The following is a 17,868-nucleotide window of genomic DNA, read 5'->3' as shown; positions in this document are numbered from 1 at the left end:
CTGAACGCACATCCTCCCGAGACTGTTGTGCGGTCCCGATTTCTTCAGCATCTTTAGTCTCTGGCAGCCTCCCTATCCCAGTAAACTTCTCGGCTCTTTACTCGAGACTCGAGAAGGAGACTGGGGGACCGCTTGCCGCCACCAGCAGTCACTGGACCAGTATTCCAACTCAAACAAATGTTAAAAAGGCCATAAGCACACATTAAGCTACAGTAAGCTACAAGAGAGACGCGATACGATGTTACCATTACATTAGCTCACTCACAACCGGCTGGCTTGTGTCTTGTGTCTTTACTTTCGCGTGTCATCTGTGTTCTGTGTTTCTCCTCGTGGCTCTTTCTCTCTCTGTCTCCATCTCTGGCCATGCATACCCGCGAGCGTAAGGATACATTGGACTACGCGTAGGCTTGCCCAGTGCAAACCGACTTGTACATTCTGGTGCTCTGCTGCCGGTCAAGCAATAGGAGAGCAAAGGAACAAAATAACAAAAAACCTACATCGGGAATCGGGCAAGACGAAGAACAACAAGAACAAGACAAAGAGAAGGAGAATAAGTTTAACAAGTGGAGGGTTTTTCTCTGTGTTTAACACGGGAGCGAGACAACTGTCGTCGGGTGCACGAGGCTCCGTGCTTAGTGTGACCCTACTCGGTTCGTTTTCGATACGTTTTCGAGAATATATTTTTTTTGTTATAACCATGCTGAAAACCGCCACGAGGTAGCACGATAACGGTTTTTTTTCGCACGTTAATACTTCGAGGGTGGTAACGAGATCGAGATAATTTCCGAGCAGAAGACCAAGAGGTTGAGCTCCGAGGATGGCGCCCAGGGGTGGCTACTCCTGTGGCACTAAATACATGCCGGTTTTTTGGATCCTTCTTGTTTTTGTCGCCTGGTTTTCTTCAACTGACGCTGTGGTGAGTTTTTTCATTTTTTTTAAATTTTATTTTTAAAAATTACTTGTGTGTCGCATCGACAATTGATCAGTGAATCCAACCTTGATGACACGTGACCTGTCATTAAATTTAAACATACCCAAGTTCAATCTGTCTATTAAATTTTACCCCACAGTAAAAATAACTTATTTTAAATTTAGACCACAACTTAAAATTTATTTTTTAAATTTTAATTTTACTCCAAGTGGTTCCAATAATTTATTCATTTTTTTTTTTTTTTTTTTTTTTTTTTTTTTTTTTTTTTTTACCGAGTACTAAATCATATATTTATATTTATCGTCGTTTAATCTGCCTTCCGTTCAAAAAAATAATAATTTATTAAACCCAGTAATTTTTTCATATAACGGGGTTTTTAAATTATCATAATTGAAGCTCACTGCGCTCTCAGTAATTCAATATTGAATTGAATACTCTCATGCCAAATAAATTATGCCCCAGTAAATAAATAATTTAGTCATAAAAAATGAGTTGATCTGAAACATTAATAAATATTGCGTGATAAGAGATGCAAGAGCCGCGTTTTAATGTGCCCGTAATATCAATGAGCGTTTGTACATGAACATACATCCATATATATATATATATATATATATATATAGATTTTATTTTTTGTATAAAAATTTACTGCGATCAGCGTGTGTCAAACGACAAGATAACCCAGTATTCCGGTTTGATCTCATGCCCGTTTCTCTTTCATTTAATTTCAAATGTCGAGCCAAAAAAAAATAAAAGAAAAAAAACAACATTAATGAACGAGTTATCTGCCCTCAAAACGATAATAGATTCAAAATTTTTTAACCTCTATCAACGATTGAGAATTTATCAGAAACATTAAGTAATTCGATGATGTAATTAAGACTAAAAATCCGTTTGAAAGCTAAAATAAATTTATAATTCATTTAATAAGCCGCCTAGAGGATTTAGTTTTTTAAGACTGAGCTAAAGAATAAGCATTTCATAAACAAACTCAAGTTTTTTTATGAATAGCATCAGCGCACGATTGAGAGGCTTTTGAAAACAACTCCGTTTCCCTCTACACTTAACTTATCGTATACTTGTGCAGTTTAAAGCTAAATCTAAAGTCTCTTTGCTCTGTATTCAGCTCTCTGTACTCTGTACTGAGTACCCAGGACTCTCTACGTACTCTAGTTTAAACTTCTCTCAAGAAATCTTTCCGTCCCGTTCTCTATCCGAGATACTAAATACGTGTCATGGTTATAAACTCCACCAGCAAATCAAAGGATTCACGTTAGCTAACTAATCTACTTACTCCACTACAAGGGCTAACGTTTAGTTAGCTTCCTTACAACCATTCCAATCCAATCTAATCACAATGCCGATGCTGATGTTAATTCCTGCACTAACTATTTAACTGTTCACTTATATAGTTTCTCATAAGCATACAACTGATCAAGATAACGTACAATCGTGTTGCGATCCTGAAACGGTTTATGTCCTGGCACAGCCTCTTGGCTACGGCACTCGTATTCTTTGTTTTATTTTACTAAACAATGCATATATAAGTTTTATTAAAACTGTTACCTGCAGGTCATTACTCTCCGTATCACGACATGCATACTATATAAGAGACCTGGGGCAAGATGAACACTTCTTTTTTAATAAAACCAATTTTTTTTTTGTACTCGGGGTTGAATTCATTTAATTTTTTTAATTACTCCATTTTTTAATTATCATTTATCAGAACTGACCAACTTACCCCACTCCATTATAAAAATTGTAAGGAATTGGTAAAAAAATTTTTTCAAATTTTTCATATTAAATTTTTTTAATTACTCCATTTATTAATTTAAAAAAAAATTCCAAAATGACCAACTTACCCCATTCCATTATAAAAATAATAACTGAGGAATTTTTAAAAAAAATTTTTTCAACTGTTTGATATTAAATTTTTCTAATTACTCCATTTATTAATTTAAAAAAAAAATCCAAAATGACCAACTTACCCCATTCCATTATAAAAATTATAACTAAGGAATTTTAAAAAAAAATTTTTTCAAATGTTTGATATTAAATTTTTCTAATTACTCGATTTATTAATTAAAAAAAAAAAAAAAATAACAATTTTACCCCAAATTTTGAACTGACCACCTTATCCCACTTTGTTCCAAACCCTGTAACTATTCCTAAAAAAAATTTTATCTTAAAAATAGTGACTCATTTTACCCCGTTGTATACTACATGACCGTATGATTGCATGTGTTAAAGATATCAAGACGTAAAACGATTATTCCGAGTTCAAGAACCTCGAATCACTTAAAATATTTCGAGTTACTTTTTCTCTCTTTCCTCTAGAGCCCGATGAGGGTTTGAAATAAAATTTATTTGTAGAGAATCCGATAAAAGATTTTAAAATTTCATGTTTGTGCAGCGGAATAATTCTTAATACGACATTTGTCTGAGTGATGTTGACCCAAATAATTGATACTGCTTCTAAGAAACATTATTTGTTTTTCATATGAGTTATAAATAGGAGCTGGAAGTTTAGGATAAATATAATTTTATCTTTTGTAATAAACTTTAAGGGAAACATGTTTTCGTAATAAGAAAATCTACTGAAATAATACACGATGTTTAATAGTACGCGTAAGCCTTTGATGGTTTTAAATATTCGTGACCTCGTTGAGACTAGGAAGTGACATTTAATGTTTTATTTATTATTTTTTAGATATGCAGTAAAGCCGAATGTAATTGCAAAGGTATAAAAGGACAGCCAGGGTTTCCAGGAATATCTGGACCTCAGGGCCCAGAAGGACCACCTGGGGACATTGGACCGGATGGACCGGACGGCCCCAAAGGAGAAAAAGGCGCTGGGGGCGAACATGGTGGCACTGGTGAAAAAGGATATCGAGTGAGTGAGCAGTTGATTTAATTATTTTTTTTATTCACTTGATCGATACGAAGTATTTGGAAATTTATATTTTAAACTATTACCATACACGTTAACGGCTGTACTAAATTCGTGCGTTGGTGATTAAAAATAGTCGACAAGTGATTCAAACCGTAGGCCGGTAAATTTGCTCGTGTGGTACATTTCTCTTTCACTAAAAAAAAAGAGAAAAAAAAATTACTGCGGTTTCAGAAATTATTTAGCAGTTTTACCGCCATTTCTTTTGAACTTTCAATTAACTTTGTTAAAAGTAAATTCAATCGAAACTTAATCTTTGACGAGAAATTTAATTTAATTTAAAATCTTTGATCATTTTTTATAAAAAATATTTTAAGAGGCAAAATGGATACTACATTTCTAATCGCGTAGAATTTTTAAAATTTCTGAAATCAGCTAAAAAAATTTTTTTTCAAAATTTAACAGAAATTTTATTCAAGAAAAATTTTTAAATATTTTTTTTTATGAACTTTCGTGATATTTATTAATATTTCATCATTCCCTTACTCTGGTTCACTAAAATATTGAAATTTAAAATAAGAAAAAAAAAAACTGTTTTAAAAATCTTTATTACTTAAACATATTAAAGACTATAGACATGTAGCAATCTCATCACAATGATACGTGGGTCGTATCTTAGTAACCTACATATAATAACAATTTACTATAATTCAAAGTAAAAAAAAAAAAGCCAAGAAACAGTAAATGCGATAAATTACCCCATTAAAAATAACGTTCTTAATTAATAAAATTACTGTAAAATCAATACCTGGAGCTCGAAACCAGGTCATCATACGAAATAACAATAGTATTAATTAAATCTTAATAAAAAATCAATAAAATATATACATATATATATGAATTTTGACACCGTACATAACTTTAATTGTAAACTTAAATTGAAAATCGATTGTGTATTAATAATTTATAAGTCTACTAAAAGCTCGCGGGTAATTTAACTCGCTCTTCATCCTCACGTACTCGTTACATTGCTGGATACCGACCTAAATTTTCACAGCATTATGCATCGGTATTAATGCCGGCAGTTATGAAGTCATCGGTTAACTCATATTCATATATGCTAATAAAACTTTTTTAAAATATATTCATAGCTATTTACAATAATCCTGATAATTTAAATAAATAAATAAATAAATAAGTAAATAAACAAAATAAATAGACAATTTAGCCACTTATCGGTTACAGTCAGTACTCTACTTATTTAAATATCCAGTAAAATGAGCTGCGGACTGAACCATTCATATGTACATATATATGGATATATATTGAGCAGATAGAGGATGACGAAATTGATGGTCCATGAGTTGGCCTTTGTTATTACGATTAATCAGTTAGCGACCCTACGCAAACAACTTTGCCAGTATAAACTTAATATCACATCAAAGAGCAAGTGACGTAAGTCACTGCATACTTATTATTCTTCTTGTCTGTCTTACTTCTCTTCTTATAAATAAAAGCTGTTGTAGACTCTATACGCTATACGCTATACGCCACAAGTAGCCTTTTATTTCTCATATATCTTAATAGATCAATAGACCAGGATAATAAAATAGTTATCATACAAGTGTCTGGTTCATATTAAACTTGTGCAAGCTCTTTTATCGCATAAAATATAGTAACACAGTAAACGCTTGTGTAACTATCAACTATTACAATCATTAGCAATTGTTGCAAATCGTCTTCTTACGACTCTTTACTTATTCGGGCTTGACATTTCATTTGTAGGCGTCATTGCAAATTATTACAATTCTCGCCTTTGGCATTGATCTTTCTTATTTTATTATTATTATTATTATTATTATTATTATTATTATTATTATTATTATTATTATTATTATTATTATTATTATTATTTTTAGTATTTATTCATTATTATTATTAATCTTCATTTATTATTCATTGATATTATTGTTAATAATTAATATTTTATGTTTATATCGGAGCTATGAGCGTGAATATATTTAAACAGTTTATGGCAGCTTGATACAATTTGAATTAAATATTAATTCCATTGAAAAATATTTTATGTTAGTAGATTTTATTTGAATTTTAATATTTGGTTTTAATGACAAGTATTTAATTTTTAATTCATATTTAATAAATTATTAAAAAATACAGATGTTGGATTTTTTTAATAAATCAAAATTTGTACATTTCGAATAATTTTTTAGTTCGAATTGTTCACAGGCTTCTATTGATTACTTTTAGTGTAAAAAATGGTGATTTAGAAGTTTTTTAAATTAAAAAAAAAAAGATTCCTTTAATAAAAATTAAAAATAATTTTCGACAATCAGAAAATTTTCTAGAAATTTTTAATACAAAATTTATAATAAATAAATAGATTTTTCGTTCCATGAAAAAGTGGGGTTCAAAATCTTCTATTCAAGAAATTTTATGAATGTACAGTTAAATAATCATAAAAAAAATTTTTTATTTTCTTGTAAATTAAAAAAAAAAAAAAGATCCCAAATTTAATAAAATTCAAAATAATTTTCGACAATCAGAAAATTTTCTAAAAATTTTTAATACAAAAAATTTATAATAAATAAATAGATTTTTCGTTTCATGATAAAGTGGGATTCAAAATCTTCTATTCAAAAAATTTTATAAATGTACAGTTAAATAACCATAAAAAAAATTTTTTATTTTCTTGTAAATTAAAAAAAAAAAATAGACTTCAAATTTAATAAAATTCAAAATAATTTTCGACAATCAGAAAATTTTCTAGAAATTTTTAATACAAAAAATTTATAATAAATAAATAGATTTTTCGTTTCATGATAAAGTGGGATTCAAAATCTTCTATTCAAAAAATTTTATAAATGTACAGTTAAATAACCATAAAAAAAATTTTTTATTTTCTTCTAAATTAAAAAAAAAAAAATAGACTTCAAATTTAGTAAAATTAAATGAACTATAAAACTTTAAGCTCACAATGCCCTTTTATCTCTCGTAATAGCTTTACTGTCTGTTGATTGATCAGTAGATTATCCTAAAACAATAGTAGAGAAATTGATTTACTGACAATTTAATCCAGTGGTTAGTATTAAATCAACTTACAAGACACTTTAATGCCGTGAAATTCAGCTTAAAACTAAATACAACAAATAAATTTATAAATATTGATCCCTCCTAAATTCATAATTCATCAGCTTAATTTTAAAAAACCACAACTGAAATCCGTGACCCAAATTTTTTTCAAAAACTGAATTTTCAAATTTTTCACATCATCAAACATCTCAAGTAATTTCTCCTTAAAATAAATTGTATAAAATTTTCAAATTTAAATTTTAATCCAAACTAAAAACAGCAAATACATAATTAATAAAATTTTATTTAAATAATTTAAAAAAAATCAATAATTACCTATTAATAGAACAGTACATATAATATCGATTAAATTTACAAATAATTCCTGAGAACAATTACATATTGTTTTATTTAATATTGTAAATTACAACCGAGTATTGAAGAATTTTATAAATAGAAAATTCATTTAAAGTTTTAACGAAAGAATTTTATTACTCGGGTTTACAGTTCATGTGGTTGTAAAGTACTAAAGATTAAATTACTAAAACGATAATAGTTATTTGTAGAATATATAAAACAGAACTAGTTAAATTAAAAATTAAAAACTTTTGTTTTAAATAAAATATCCATTGAATTGGGAGAAATTAAATAGTCGAGTGGACAAAATCGATAGTAAAAGTTTAGATAGAGTTTAGACTGGAAGTGTCATGCATCCTCTAACGGAATTGGTGAAGGCTATATATATATATATATATATATATATCTATATATGTTACTATAAAGTGTAGATGAGGGAATAGGTCGCCAGCCAGATGCTCTCGATTCAGATTCTGTTTTTGCTTTTATGTGTTACTCAGTTATGTGCACACACAATACACATTATATTTATATTAAAGCGAGTAAGCTGAGTAAGAGAGAGTAGAAAAGAGGAAAATAGTATTATATGTAGTGAATGACACGCACGATAAGAGGACGAACGGATACGAAGAGGCTGTTGTTCCTGTATCGCATCAGCGGGGGTGAAAATGAATTTCCGTTCAGCCCACGGTTCATTTTTTTTATTTCACCCGTTCACTTTCTACCTCATTTTTACTCGAAAATAAATCCATCACTTACTTTTTTACTTGGCTTAAAAAAGTCTTATTTTATCGTTAGGTCAACTCGATAATTGTGTTACATTATATTATATTTAAGATTTTTTTTAATAGACACTGATTTATTGAATTTCAGTGACAACCGGGTTATCAAATAAGTTCATAAAAGAGTAGGCGAGATGACACATTTCCTGCTGGTCCTAATAATTATTTTTAAATTTTATTTTTTTTAGATACGGAACACATTAAATAAATTTTAAGTAAATTCAAATGGAAATAAAAAATTCGTTTAAACATTTTTATATTAATAGTAATTTTTATGGTATCCGCAAGGGAAAACATAAAATCGTATGTTTCAATCGTCAATAAAATTTTCAACGCCTCAAAACACTTCAACTTTATTAAAATTTCATTTTTCTTTTTTACTCCATTGTGTAAAAAAAAAATCTATCGATTGACCCTGCGGACCAGCCTCAAAACTTCCCGCTGTTTTCGAGCTCAAGGAATGCATTTTCTAGCTCGTCAAGCTTTTATCAAGGAGTCTTCTAGATTTCTCTAAGTTTCTTCGAAGAAAGTCTTGGACCGAAATCAAAATTAAGGATGGATGTTGAGAGACCTCGGGGGCATCATCTAATCAGTTCTAAGTCTGTCCACCTAGAAATAGCCTCCTAGGACTTCAAGACATCAAGATCCGATGTCAACTTTTTCGAAAATCGGACCGAAACCAATAACTTCCCTCTTTTGAAAATTTTAAATTTTCATAGCGGGAAATTTCAAATTATTAAAATGATCAATAAAAAATTGGCTCAAATTCATAAATAAATGCAACAAAACAATGAATTAATTATTTGAGTTATCAATTCATGGTAACGATTACATTTGTTGCTATTGTTGACAACTCAGTTGTCAAATTAATGCGATATAGACCAGAATGAATAGAGAAATCTTAATACACACAACAAAGCTGATAATATGACTTCCCATTGACAATATAACATATGAACAAGTATCTCATTGTCAGTTTCGAGCATAATAGATATATATATATACTAGCGTCATCGACGAAACCGGATGCCTGACGATCTCGTATCCTGATATCCTTTATTCTGCATTAAGACGGTCTAGTTCCGAAACCATCATTTGCTATCTCATATTCCCTCAGTCCGCTCACAATTTACTAGATCATCAAAAGTCACATGATCCGCGATCTTGAGAAGTAAAAATATATATACATATATGTATATATAAATATCTAAAGTATTAAATCAGTCGGAATGTACATTCCGCATTTCAAGACCGGATGTCATTTGATTTGATAATTTTTCACTTACTCTTACATTTAAATTTTTTATGTTTTCAAATTCTCTGATAACTAAATCAGGAAATTATTCTTTATCGCAAATACAAACGGAGATATTTATTTAATAATTTTTAAAAAAATTACGAGACATCAGCATGAGGCCGAAGAGGCGAAAAATAATTCAGTGACAAATAAAATGTCCCTGACACGGGATTTAACATCGACCACTTTCTCCTCATTTAGTTTATGGCCCTCCAAGATCCAAGATCTTGCCATAAAAAGCAATCAGCATATGCACTTTTATGCAACCAGCCTTCATCCCAACAGAAGTGTCTCACATGTCAAGTTTTATTTAACACGTAACATGCAATCTGATGATTAATCGCCTGAAATTCACGCTAAGAACTTTTCGGCTGCTCTTTTAAGACTTAATTGTCTCCAACTGTACGGCTGACTCATTTTTAAAATAACCCTCTAGATAATAATTATTATAATTATAATAATACCAGTACTTTGTTTATTTAAGTACCCAAGTAATTCAGGAGTCCAATAAAAACAATACAAAAAAAAAAATTATAAAAGCCATGTGCTGGTAGACGAAAAAAATTAATGATCTGGTTGTCGGTACCCGGAATGTGTTTACTTAGGACCGTTTTAACCCAAGTTACGGTTTAGTTTTCTAAATAACGTCATTCACATAAACTTTAAACATCTTGAGTAACGTAAACCATTTTCTTAATTTCTTCGTCTGTTTTCTCTCAGCTTTTTTTAAATAAAACTCTACTTTATAGGGAGAAGTCGGAATCCAAGGGTTCGCTGGACCGCCAGGGCTCTCAGTAAGTATTTAAAATTTTCCCACCACTTCCTCAGTGATAAATAAATAATTAAAATATGAATTTTATTAATAGGGACACACAGGAATCGGAGGAGTGAGAGGTCCCGATGGCTTGGACGGCTGTAACGGTACAGATGGTCGTGCTGGACCACCGGGAATCCCAGGAACGTATGGGCCGAGAGGGTTACAAGGTCCTGATGGAGACCCAGGTCCGGTCGGTGAACCTGGTGAAGGTGGAATCAACTCTATGGGTGTCAAAGGAGACCGCGGTGTTCCCGGAGTTGATGGACTTCCTGTAATTTATTTTACTCTAAAATAAACTCATGAGCGTGAATGTAGCAGACATCAGAAATTTTCAATTATTAATATAGTAAATAATTAAAAATATAAAATTAAAAAAAAATGCACATTTAGAAAATTTTTAAATTAATAAGTACATTTTTTTTTAATATTTTTTTTTTTTAATTAATAATTTTAAATTTGTCTGATGTCTGATAAACTCCTAATAAATTCTTCTATTTTTTCTCGCATGATAAAAAATGTATTTTTTTTTTTTTTTTTTTTTTTTCAAGGGCTTTGATGGAGACTACGGATATCCTGGTGAAATGGGTTATCCTGGTGATACCGGAGACATGGTAAATATTAATATATGTAGATATTTATTCAAATGAATAATTATATTTTTTTTATCATAAAACCATTGATTTGAACACGCGTAAATTTTTTTTTTTTTTTTTTTTTTTTATCTAATGCACAGATTCATTGTCACTTCCTTTGTCGCATAGTTTTATCAAACAATTTAATATAATATGATTTGATATATAAAATAATGTCTGTGTGTTACCGATAAAAATAACAAGAATTTAGGTTGCATCCCACGTTTATTTTATTTGAACTGATTAAATCAAGTCGCTAATAATTATTGAAATAATTATATAACTATTTGTAAATTAAAGTCACAAATAAAAAAAATTTAATTTTTAAAAAATGTACGTACAGAATTTAAAATAAAATTAAATCATGGAAACGTGAAGCGCGTTCAGATGCACTCAATAGTATAAGCTGACAAAGGAATGATATGTCACGTAATAGGAGATTTTTTTCAGTGGACGCGAATGGAATTAAATGTAAATTTATTTTTAGGGATACCCGGGTCCCGCAGGTCTGCCAGGTCTTCGTGGTGACCAAGGAGACTCTGTTTACGGAGTCAAGGGTCAACGAGGTGAGCAGGGAGATCGCGGAGAACCTGGACCGTATAGTCGTGAGTGGAAGAAAAAGGTGGATACGATTCCGGTAAAAGGACCTCAGGGCCCTAAGGGCATTCGTGGAGATTACGGTGACTGGGGAAGGAAAGGAGAAATGGGAGAGCGTGGGCCTCTTGTAAGTTTTATTTTTCTTATTTACTTGGTCGTTTATTTAATTAAGTGTAAAAAATTGATTAAATTTATTTAAAGGGACGTCCTGGATACTTGGGTGTGAAAGGAGTCAAAGGTGAACAAGGTGACGATGGACCGAGAGGTAAACAAGGTGTCCAAGGCCCTGCGGGACAAGCTGGTGAGAAGGGAGAGAAAGGAGCGCCGGGGTATGCCGGTAGTCCTGGAGAAGACGGATGGGATGTGAGTGTCTTTTAATTTATTTGTTTTAAATTTATTTAATTAATAAATGGTTATGATTAGGGCGAACCTGGTGAACCGGGTAATAGAGGACCTCCTGGAAGACAAGGAGCTGCTGGAGAAAAAGGTCAATATATTCCAGAGCTCGATGAAATAGTTATGGGACCTATTGGAATTCAAGGAGATCTAGGTCCACCTGGACAACCTGGACAACCGGGTAGTAATGGAAATCCGGGATTAGTTGGGTATATTGGGCCTCCTGGTCCTCCGGGACCTAAAGGCGCACCTGGTGAACCTGGACCCAAGGGGTCTTCGATCAAAGGAGAACAAGGAGATGATGGTAATTATTATGAGGAGAAATCCTAGTGAAGGATACTTAGTGATTTTATTCTTGTACAGGATTACCTGGAACACTGGGGCCAATGGGACCCATGGGTAAACCCGGACTTCCGGGTATAGTGGGAGCTAAAGGTTTTCCAGGAGTTACAATCATCGGTCCACCTGGACCTGATGGTCAACCTGGAATCGATGGTTTGAATGGTCCCCCAGGAGATCGTGGAGACCCTGGACCTCCTGGTAAATTTTTTTATATTTTTTTACTCTTCAATTAGCAATTTATTTACTTATTATTATAAATTTTTTATAAAATAGGTGAGAAAGGTTTCCCTGGCAAAGGAGTTAGGATTCGTGGACCTCCTGGTGAAGATGGATTACCAGGAACTCCAGGAACACCGGGCAAAGATGGTTGGCCAGGAGTTCCAGGTTTCAAAGGACCTAAAGGTCTACGTGGTGACGATTGTGGAATCTGTGCACCAGGTAATGGCCTGCTGACATTTACGTCACCTTGACCCAGTTAATATTAAATTATCAACATTCCTCAGAAATAAAATAAATGTATTATTTAACAGGTTTGCCGGGTCCTAAGGGCGAACGTGGTGATCCTGGGCTTAATGGTTACCCTGGAGCTCCAGGATTTGCAGGTCTCCCAGGTCCTCGTGGATTCAAAGGCAAGCATGGAAAACCTGGTGTTGTAGGACCAATGGGTTTAGAGGGTGAAAGTGGTCGCCCTGGAATTTCTGGCTCTCAAGGACCTAAAGGAGCACCTGGACGAATCGTATGGCCACCTGCTGGAAAAGTTGTAGTTCCTCCAGGTGATGTCGGAGATAAAGGATATCCTGGATTCGAGGGTGTTCAAGGCCCACCTGGACCACCTGGTGAACTGGGCGATGACGGCCCTGCAGGTCCCAAGGGAGAAAAAGTGCGCACATTTAATAATTCTTATACAAATTATTTGTTCTGAAATATTTAGTAATCGGTTGTCATTCATCTAGGGAGAGTTTGGCATGCCGGGTAAACCTGGTAGAGATGGAAGACCAGGATATGATGGATTACCTGGAGAAAAAGGAGATGCTGCAGATATTCCGAAAGAATATTTGCGTGGTGATCCAGGCTTAGACGGCATACCCGGCACGAAAGGTGAACGAGGTGACCCTGGTGCTAGAGGAGAGGTCGGAGAGTCCACGCAGTACGACATTGATATTAAAGGAGACAAAGGATACAAAGGAAAACGTGGAGAGCCAGGTAAATTTATCAATTTGTAATTAAATATCATTTTTTTTCTAATACCTTGTACTCGATATCTATTTTCATATTTAATTTTAGGCTTCCCTGGTCTCAAGGGATTCCAGGGAAGATCTGGAGATGAAGGTTGGTTTGGAGCTCCAGGTTTACCTGGTTCCCAAGGAATTGCAATCCAAGGTCCTCAAGGTTTGAAAGGATATGCTGGTATGCCTGGTGATCAAGGGCCTCGTGGTTTCGCGGGTGAACCTGGTAAACAAGGTCTACCTGGTCTTCTGGTAATTTTGTTAATTGACTCCATCCACTACTTGATTTTATTCCATCAAGTAAAAGTTTGTAAACTGAATTTAATGAATCATTTTATTTTTATTAAATTCAGGGACCGCCAGGACAAAAAGGAGACCGAGGAGACTCAGGAACAAATCTCTTGTATGGAGAAATTGGTGACCAAGGTTTGCGAGGACCAAAAGGTGATGACGGAGTAGAGGGACCAGCAGGGTCTCGTGGACAAACTGGAGACGATGGTCCCAAAGGTACTAAAGGATCCAAAGGAGCTCCTGGTTTCGAAGGACTTCCTGGTCTTCAGGTAAAAAAATTTTTAGAGCGAGTCTAAATGTCAATGTAACGTCATATATTTATTTGAATATAACCTTTTGGTACAGGGTTCCAAGGGAGTACGAGGTGACAGTATTCAGGGAATTCGTGGATATCCTGGGAGTCCAGGTCTACCTGGTATGCCTGGTATGCTTGGTAACTTTGGAATGAAGGGTGTGGATGGGGTTCCTGGGTTTAGAGGTATCAAGGGATTGAAAGGAGAAATTGGATTCTTTGGACGTCGGGGTGAAGATGGTGATCTGGGGCCAGAAGGGTAATTTTTTTTTTTTTTTTTTAATTAGATATTTAATTAATAATGTGTTTTTTCAATGAATTGTTTTGATGATTAGTTACCCTGGAATGGTTGGGATTCCGGGATTAATGGGTCGTCCGGGTGAAGAGGGTGACATTGGAGAAATCGGAGAGCCTGGACCTCCAGGATGGATGGGAATGGATGGTATCGATGGAGCAATGGGACCTAAAGGTGAACTAGGTGATGAAGGATTCCCGGGATTGCCGGGTCCTTCTGGACCCATAGGTCCTCCGGGAGTCATCGGTGATGTTGGTTTTGATGGGTTACCTGGTGAGCCTGGAGAAAGTTCATTCAGTGGACCTCAAGGTGACATGGGAGACACGGGAGCTAAAGGAGAGATGGGAGCACCAGGAATGCCTGGTTTTGATGGACGTCCTGGACTTCCTGGTGAGCCTGGTCGTGACGATAAAGGATTTGACGGTATTCCCGGGGAAAAGGGTGAACGCGGATGGGATGGTGTCAATGGTAGACCTGGACCCAAAGGCGAAATTGGAGATATTGGTCCAGATGGTTTTAAGGGAGAAAGAGGAGACCACGGACTGCCAGGCCGTCCAGGAACTCCGGGTATTCGTGGAAGAGATGGAGAAAAGGGAGAGCTTGGGCCTATTGGACCTGTTGGTTTCAATGGACCAAAGGGTAAACGTGGATTTGATGGAGATCCAGGCGCTATGGGAAGACCTGGCAAACCTGGTGATGCTGGTCCACGTGGTTTCTCTGGTCTTCCTGGTTGGGAAGGACCTAAAGGTGAAATTGGAGAACCAGGAATAACTCCATTTGTTAAAGCTGACAAAGGAGATGTTGGTGACGCTGGATATCACGGTCTTAAAGGTAGAAAAGGTGAACAAGGTGGTATTGGTCTTCCTGGTTTCCCTGGTCGTAAGGTAATTCTTGTTTCTCAGAGTTTACTTTCATTTAAAATGATATCCTAAGACGAAGTAATTTCTTTTTTCATCAGGGAATGCTAGGTGACGAAGGCTACCAAGGCCCTGATGGTTTCCCTGGTTTGCCTGGTCTTCCAGGAATTCCTGGTGACACAGGACCTACTGGACGTCCAGGCCCACCAGGAGAATTTCCTGAACCTGGTGAACCTGGAATGGATGGGCTAAATGGTCAACCCGGAATCCCAGGTCGTCCTGGACAAAAAGGAGCACCAGGTGAATATGGACCCGATGGACCTAAAGGTGTTCGTGGTGAACCTGGTAGAAGCATTCCTGGACCCAAAGGTGTTCATGGTGACCCAGGACCTCGTGGCTTTGAAGGACGACCCGGTAAAATTTTATAATTTTATTTACACACATATTTATTTATTTGAAAATTTTATATCAACATTATTTTTATTTCAGGAACCCCTGGTCCGAGAGGACTTCCAGGTTTTCCAGGAGAATTCGGACCCAAAGGTTTCCGCGGAGAGCCAGGTTTTTCGAGCTACGCGCCTAAAGGTCAAGAAGGAGACGTTGGTTTCCAAGGACGTGATGGCAGACATGGCGCTAAAGGAGAAGTCGGCGATTCAGGAAGAGATGGAGCTCGCGGTTACCCAGGTGTGAAAGGCGAACGCGGTGATACTGGATTCTCAGGTCTTCCTGGAATACCTGGACCGGAAGGACCTAAAGTAATTGATCATCTGCTTAATTTATCAGCCAACTAATGAATCAATTCAATAAACAAATATTTTTTCCAATTCCAGGGGCCAAAAGGTGACCGAGGTATCAACCGCTTCCCCTTCTACAACACCAAAGGCCTCATCGGTGACACCGGTTTACCAGGAGCACCAGGTAATTTATCTCCCACTAAAAAACCTCAAGTATTTTACTAAAATAATTTCATATCTTCTATAAATCACTCGTAGGTTTCCCTGGAAGCGATGGAATGATGGGCATGCCAGGATTAGACGGACTCCCAGGTCTCGAAGGTGAACGTGGTGACGACGGACTCCCCGGGGGTCCAGGCCCCGATGGTGAAGATGGTCTTCCAGGCCGAGCAGGACCTCGTGGATCTGTGGGTCGTCAAGGTGCTCCCGGATTTGCTGGTGAACGAGGAGATGACGCTCTCCCAGCACCTGCACCACGAAGCCGCGGATTCCACTTCGCTCGTCACTCTCAAACCGAAATGATTCCTCAGTGTCCCCGTGGATCAACAAAACTCTGGGATGGATTCTCTCTGCTTCACATCATGGGTAACGGGCATCCTTGGGCTCAAGATCTTGGTCAGTATCTCCATTCCCACTTTCCTAAAGTCTATTCATCACCAACTCATTTATTTATTTATTTATTTATTTATTACAGGCGCTGCTGGTAGCTGCGTTAGGAAATTCTCAACAATGCCTTTCTTATTCTGTAACCTGAACAACGTTTGTGATTACGCCCAACGTAATGACTACAGTTACTGGTTAAGTTCAACAGAACCGATGCCAATGATGATGACACCAATACCTGCACGTGAATCCGGTCGTTATATTTCTAGATGTTCTGTCTGCGAAGCACCAACACGAATGATTGCAGTCCACAGTCAGTCCATGACAATACCATCGTGTCCTGGTGGTTGGGATGAAGCTTGGATTGGTTACAGTTTCCTTATGGTAAATAAAAAATATTCAATTCAAAATTTATTCCCGCCAGTTACTTAATAATAAAAAAAATAAATTCCAATCCAGCATCGTGATGCGGGTGCTGCTGGCGGTGGGCAATCACTGATATCACCGGGTTCCTGTCTCGAGGAATTCCGTACCCGGCCGTTTATCGAATGTCGTGGTCTAGGTACTTGCAATTACTTCTCAACAGCGATTTCATACTGGCTAGCAACCATAGAAGACCACGAGATGTTCCGTAAACCGCAGCCCCAGACTCTCAAGGCAGACCACACGTCAAGGGTAAGTAGGTGCGCTGTATGTGTGCGACGACAAATAATTGAAGAAAATGGGAGTCGTCTCAAGCCAATCGGCAGCAATGGATCCCGTTATCCGCCACCGCAGTACATTCCCCAGCGTGTACCCACCATCGGGGGTGTACAGCCGATTCAACCTCTAGCACCAGTTCAGCCTTATGATAACGAACAGCGTCGACGACCAACTTCACGAGGCAGACCCTACTACGAACAACCCCAAGGTTACTACGAACCACCTCAACAAGGTTACTACCGTAGAAATCAGCAATTCCGTAGACCCGATAATATTAATGCTTAAAATTGATAACTGAGTACTCAGTACTCGAGTACTCACTACTTATGACGTCAATTTAATATTTTATTATTTAATTGATTAATTAATATATGTATATAATAATTATTATTATTATTAATATTAATATTATTATTTTATCTGGTTTAAGTTATACCTAGTGTCATTTAATTGGTATCGATGCACGAGATTTAAAATTGAATCGCACAGGATTATTGCCGTGTGCTGTGCCATAATTGTACTATGTACATTTTTAAATTTTATATTAATAATTGTACTGCCAAATATAAATTTTACTATAGATTGCATTAAATATAATTTTAACAATATCATTATTATTATTATTAATATTAATTATTTTATTGTCAATGTATGTTATTCAAATTTTATTAAAATACTTTTGTAAAAGTTATGCTCTGATATTTTAACTTTTAAATTTTAAGCCTACCCAAGTAGCA

At 35.3% G+C, this 17,868-nt stretch overlaps 1 protein-coding gene across 1 annotated transcript; it reads left to right on the top strand.

Annotated features, from left to right (window-relative positions):
- The first annotated feature begins 85 nt into the window (after positions 1-85).
- On the top strand, positions 86-17,822 carry LOC103570945 (collagen alpha-5(IV) chain). The gene is made up of 22 exons (XM_008548861.3): positions 86-916; positions 3,642-3,824; positions 10,097-10,141; positions 10,214-10,435; positions 10,713-10,775; positions 11,284-11,520; positions 11,595-11,756; positions 11,817-12,093; positions 12,153-12,329; positions 12,405-12,569; positions 12,662-13,011; positions 13,085-13,334; positions 13,416-13,609; positions 13,711-13,917; positions 13,994-14,199; positions 14,276-15,119; positions 15,194-15,506; positions 15,582-15,847; positions 15,923-16,010; positions 16,085-16,441; positions 16,521-16,813; positions 16,889-17,822. Exons 1-22 carry the CDS (start codon positions 818-820, stop codon positions 17,414-17,416), a joined length of 5,526 nt encoding a protein of 1,841 aa, XP_008547083.1. The 5' UTR covers positions 86-817; the 3' UTR covers positions 17,417-17,822.
- The last annotated feature ends 46 nt before the right edge of the window (positions 17,823-17,868 follow it).

This window comes from Microplitis demolitor, chromosome 7, assembly GCF_026212275.2.
Source record: "Microplitis demolitor isolate Queensland-Clemson2020A chromosome 7, iyMicDemo2.1a, whole genome shotgun sequence".
In the NCBI taxonomy this organism is placed as follows: domain Eukaryota; kingdom Metazoa; phylum Arthropoda; class Insecta; order Hymenoptera; family Braconidae; genus Microplitis; species Microplitis demolitor.
The sequence above is the reverse complement of the archived record's forward strand: the minus strand, read 5'-3'. Positions and strand labels throughout refer to the sequence as shown.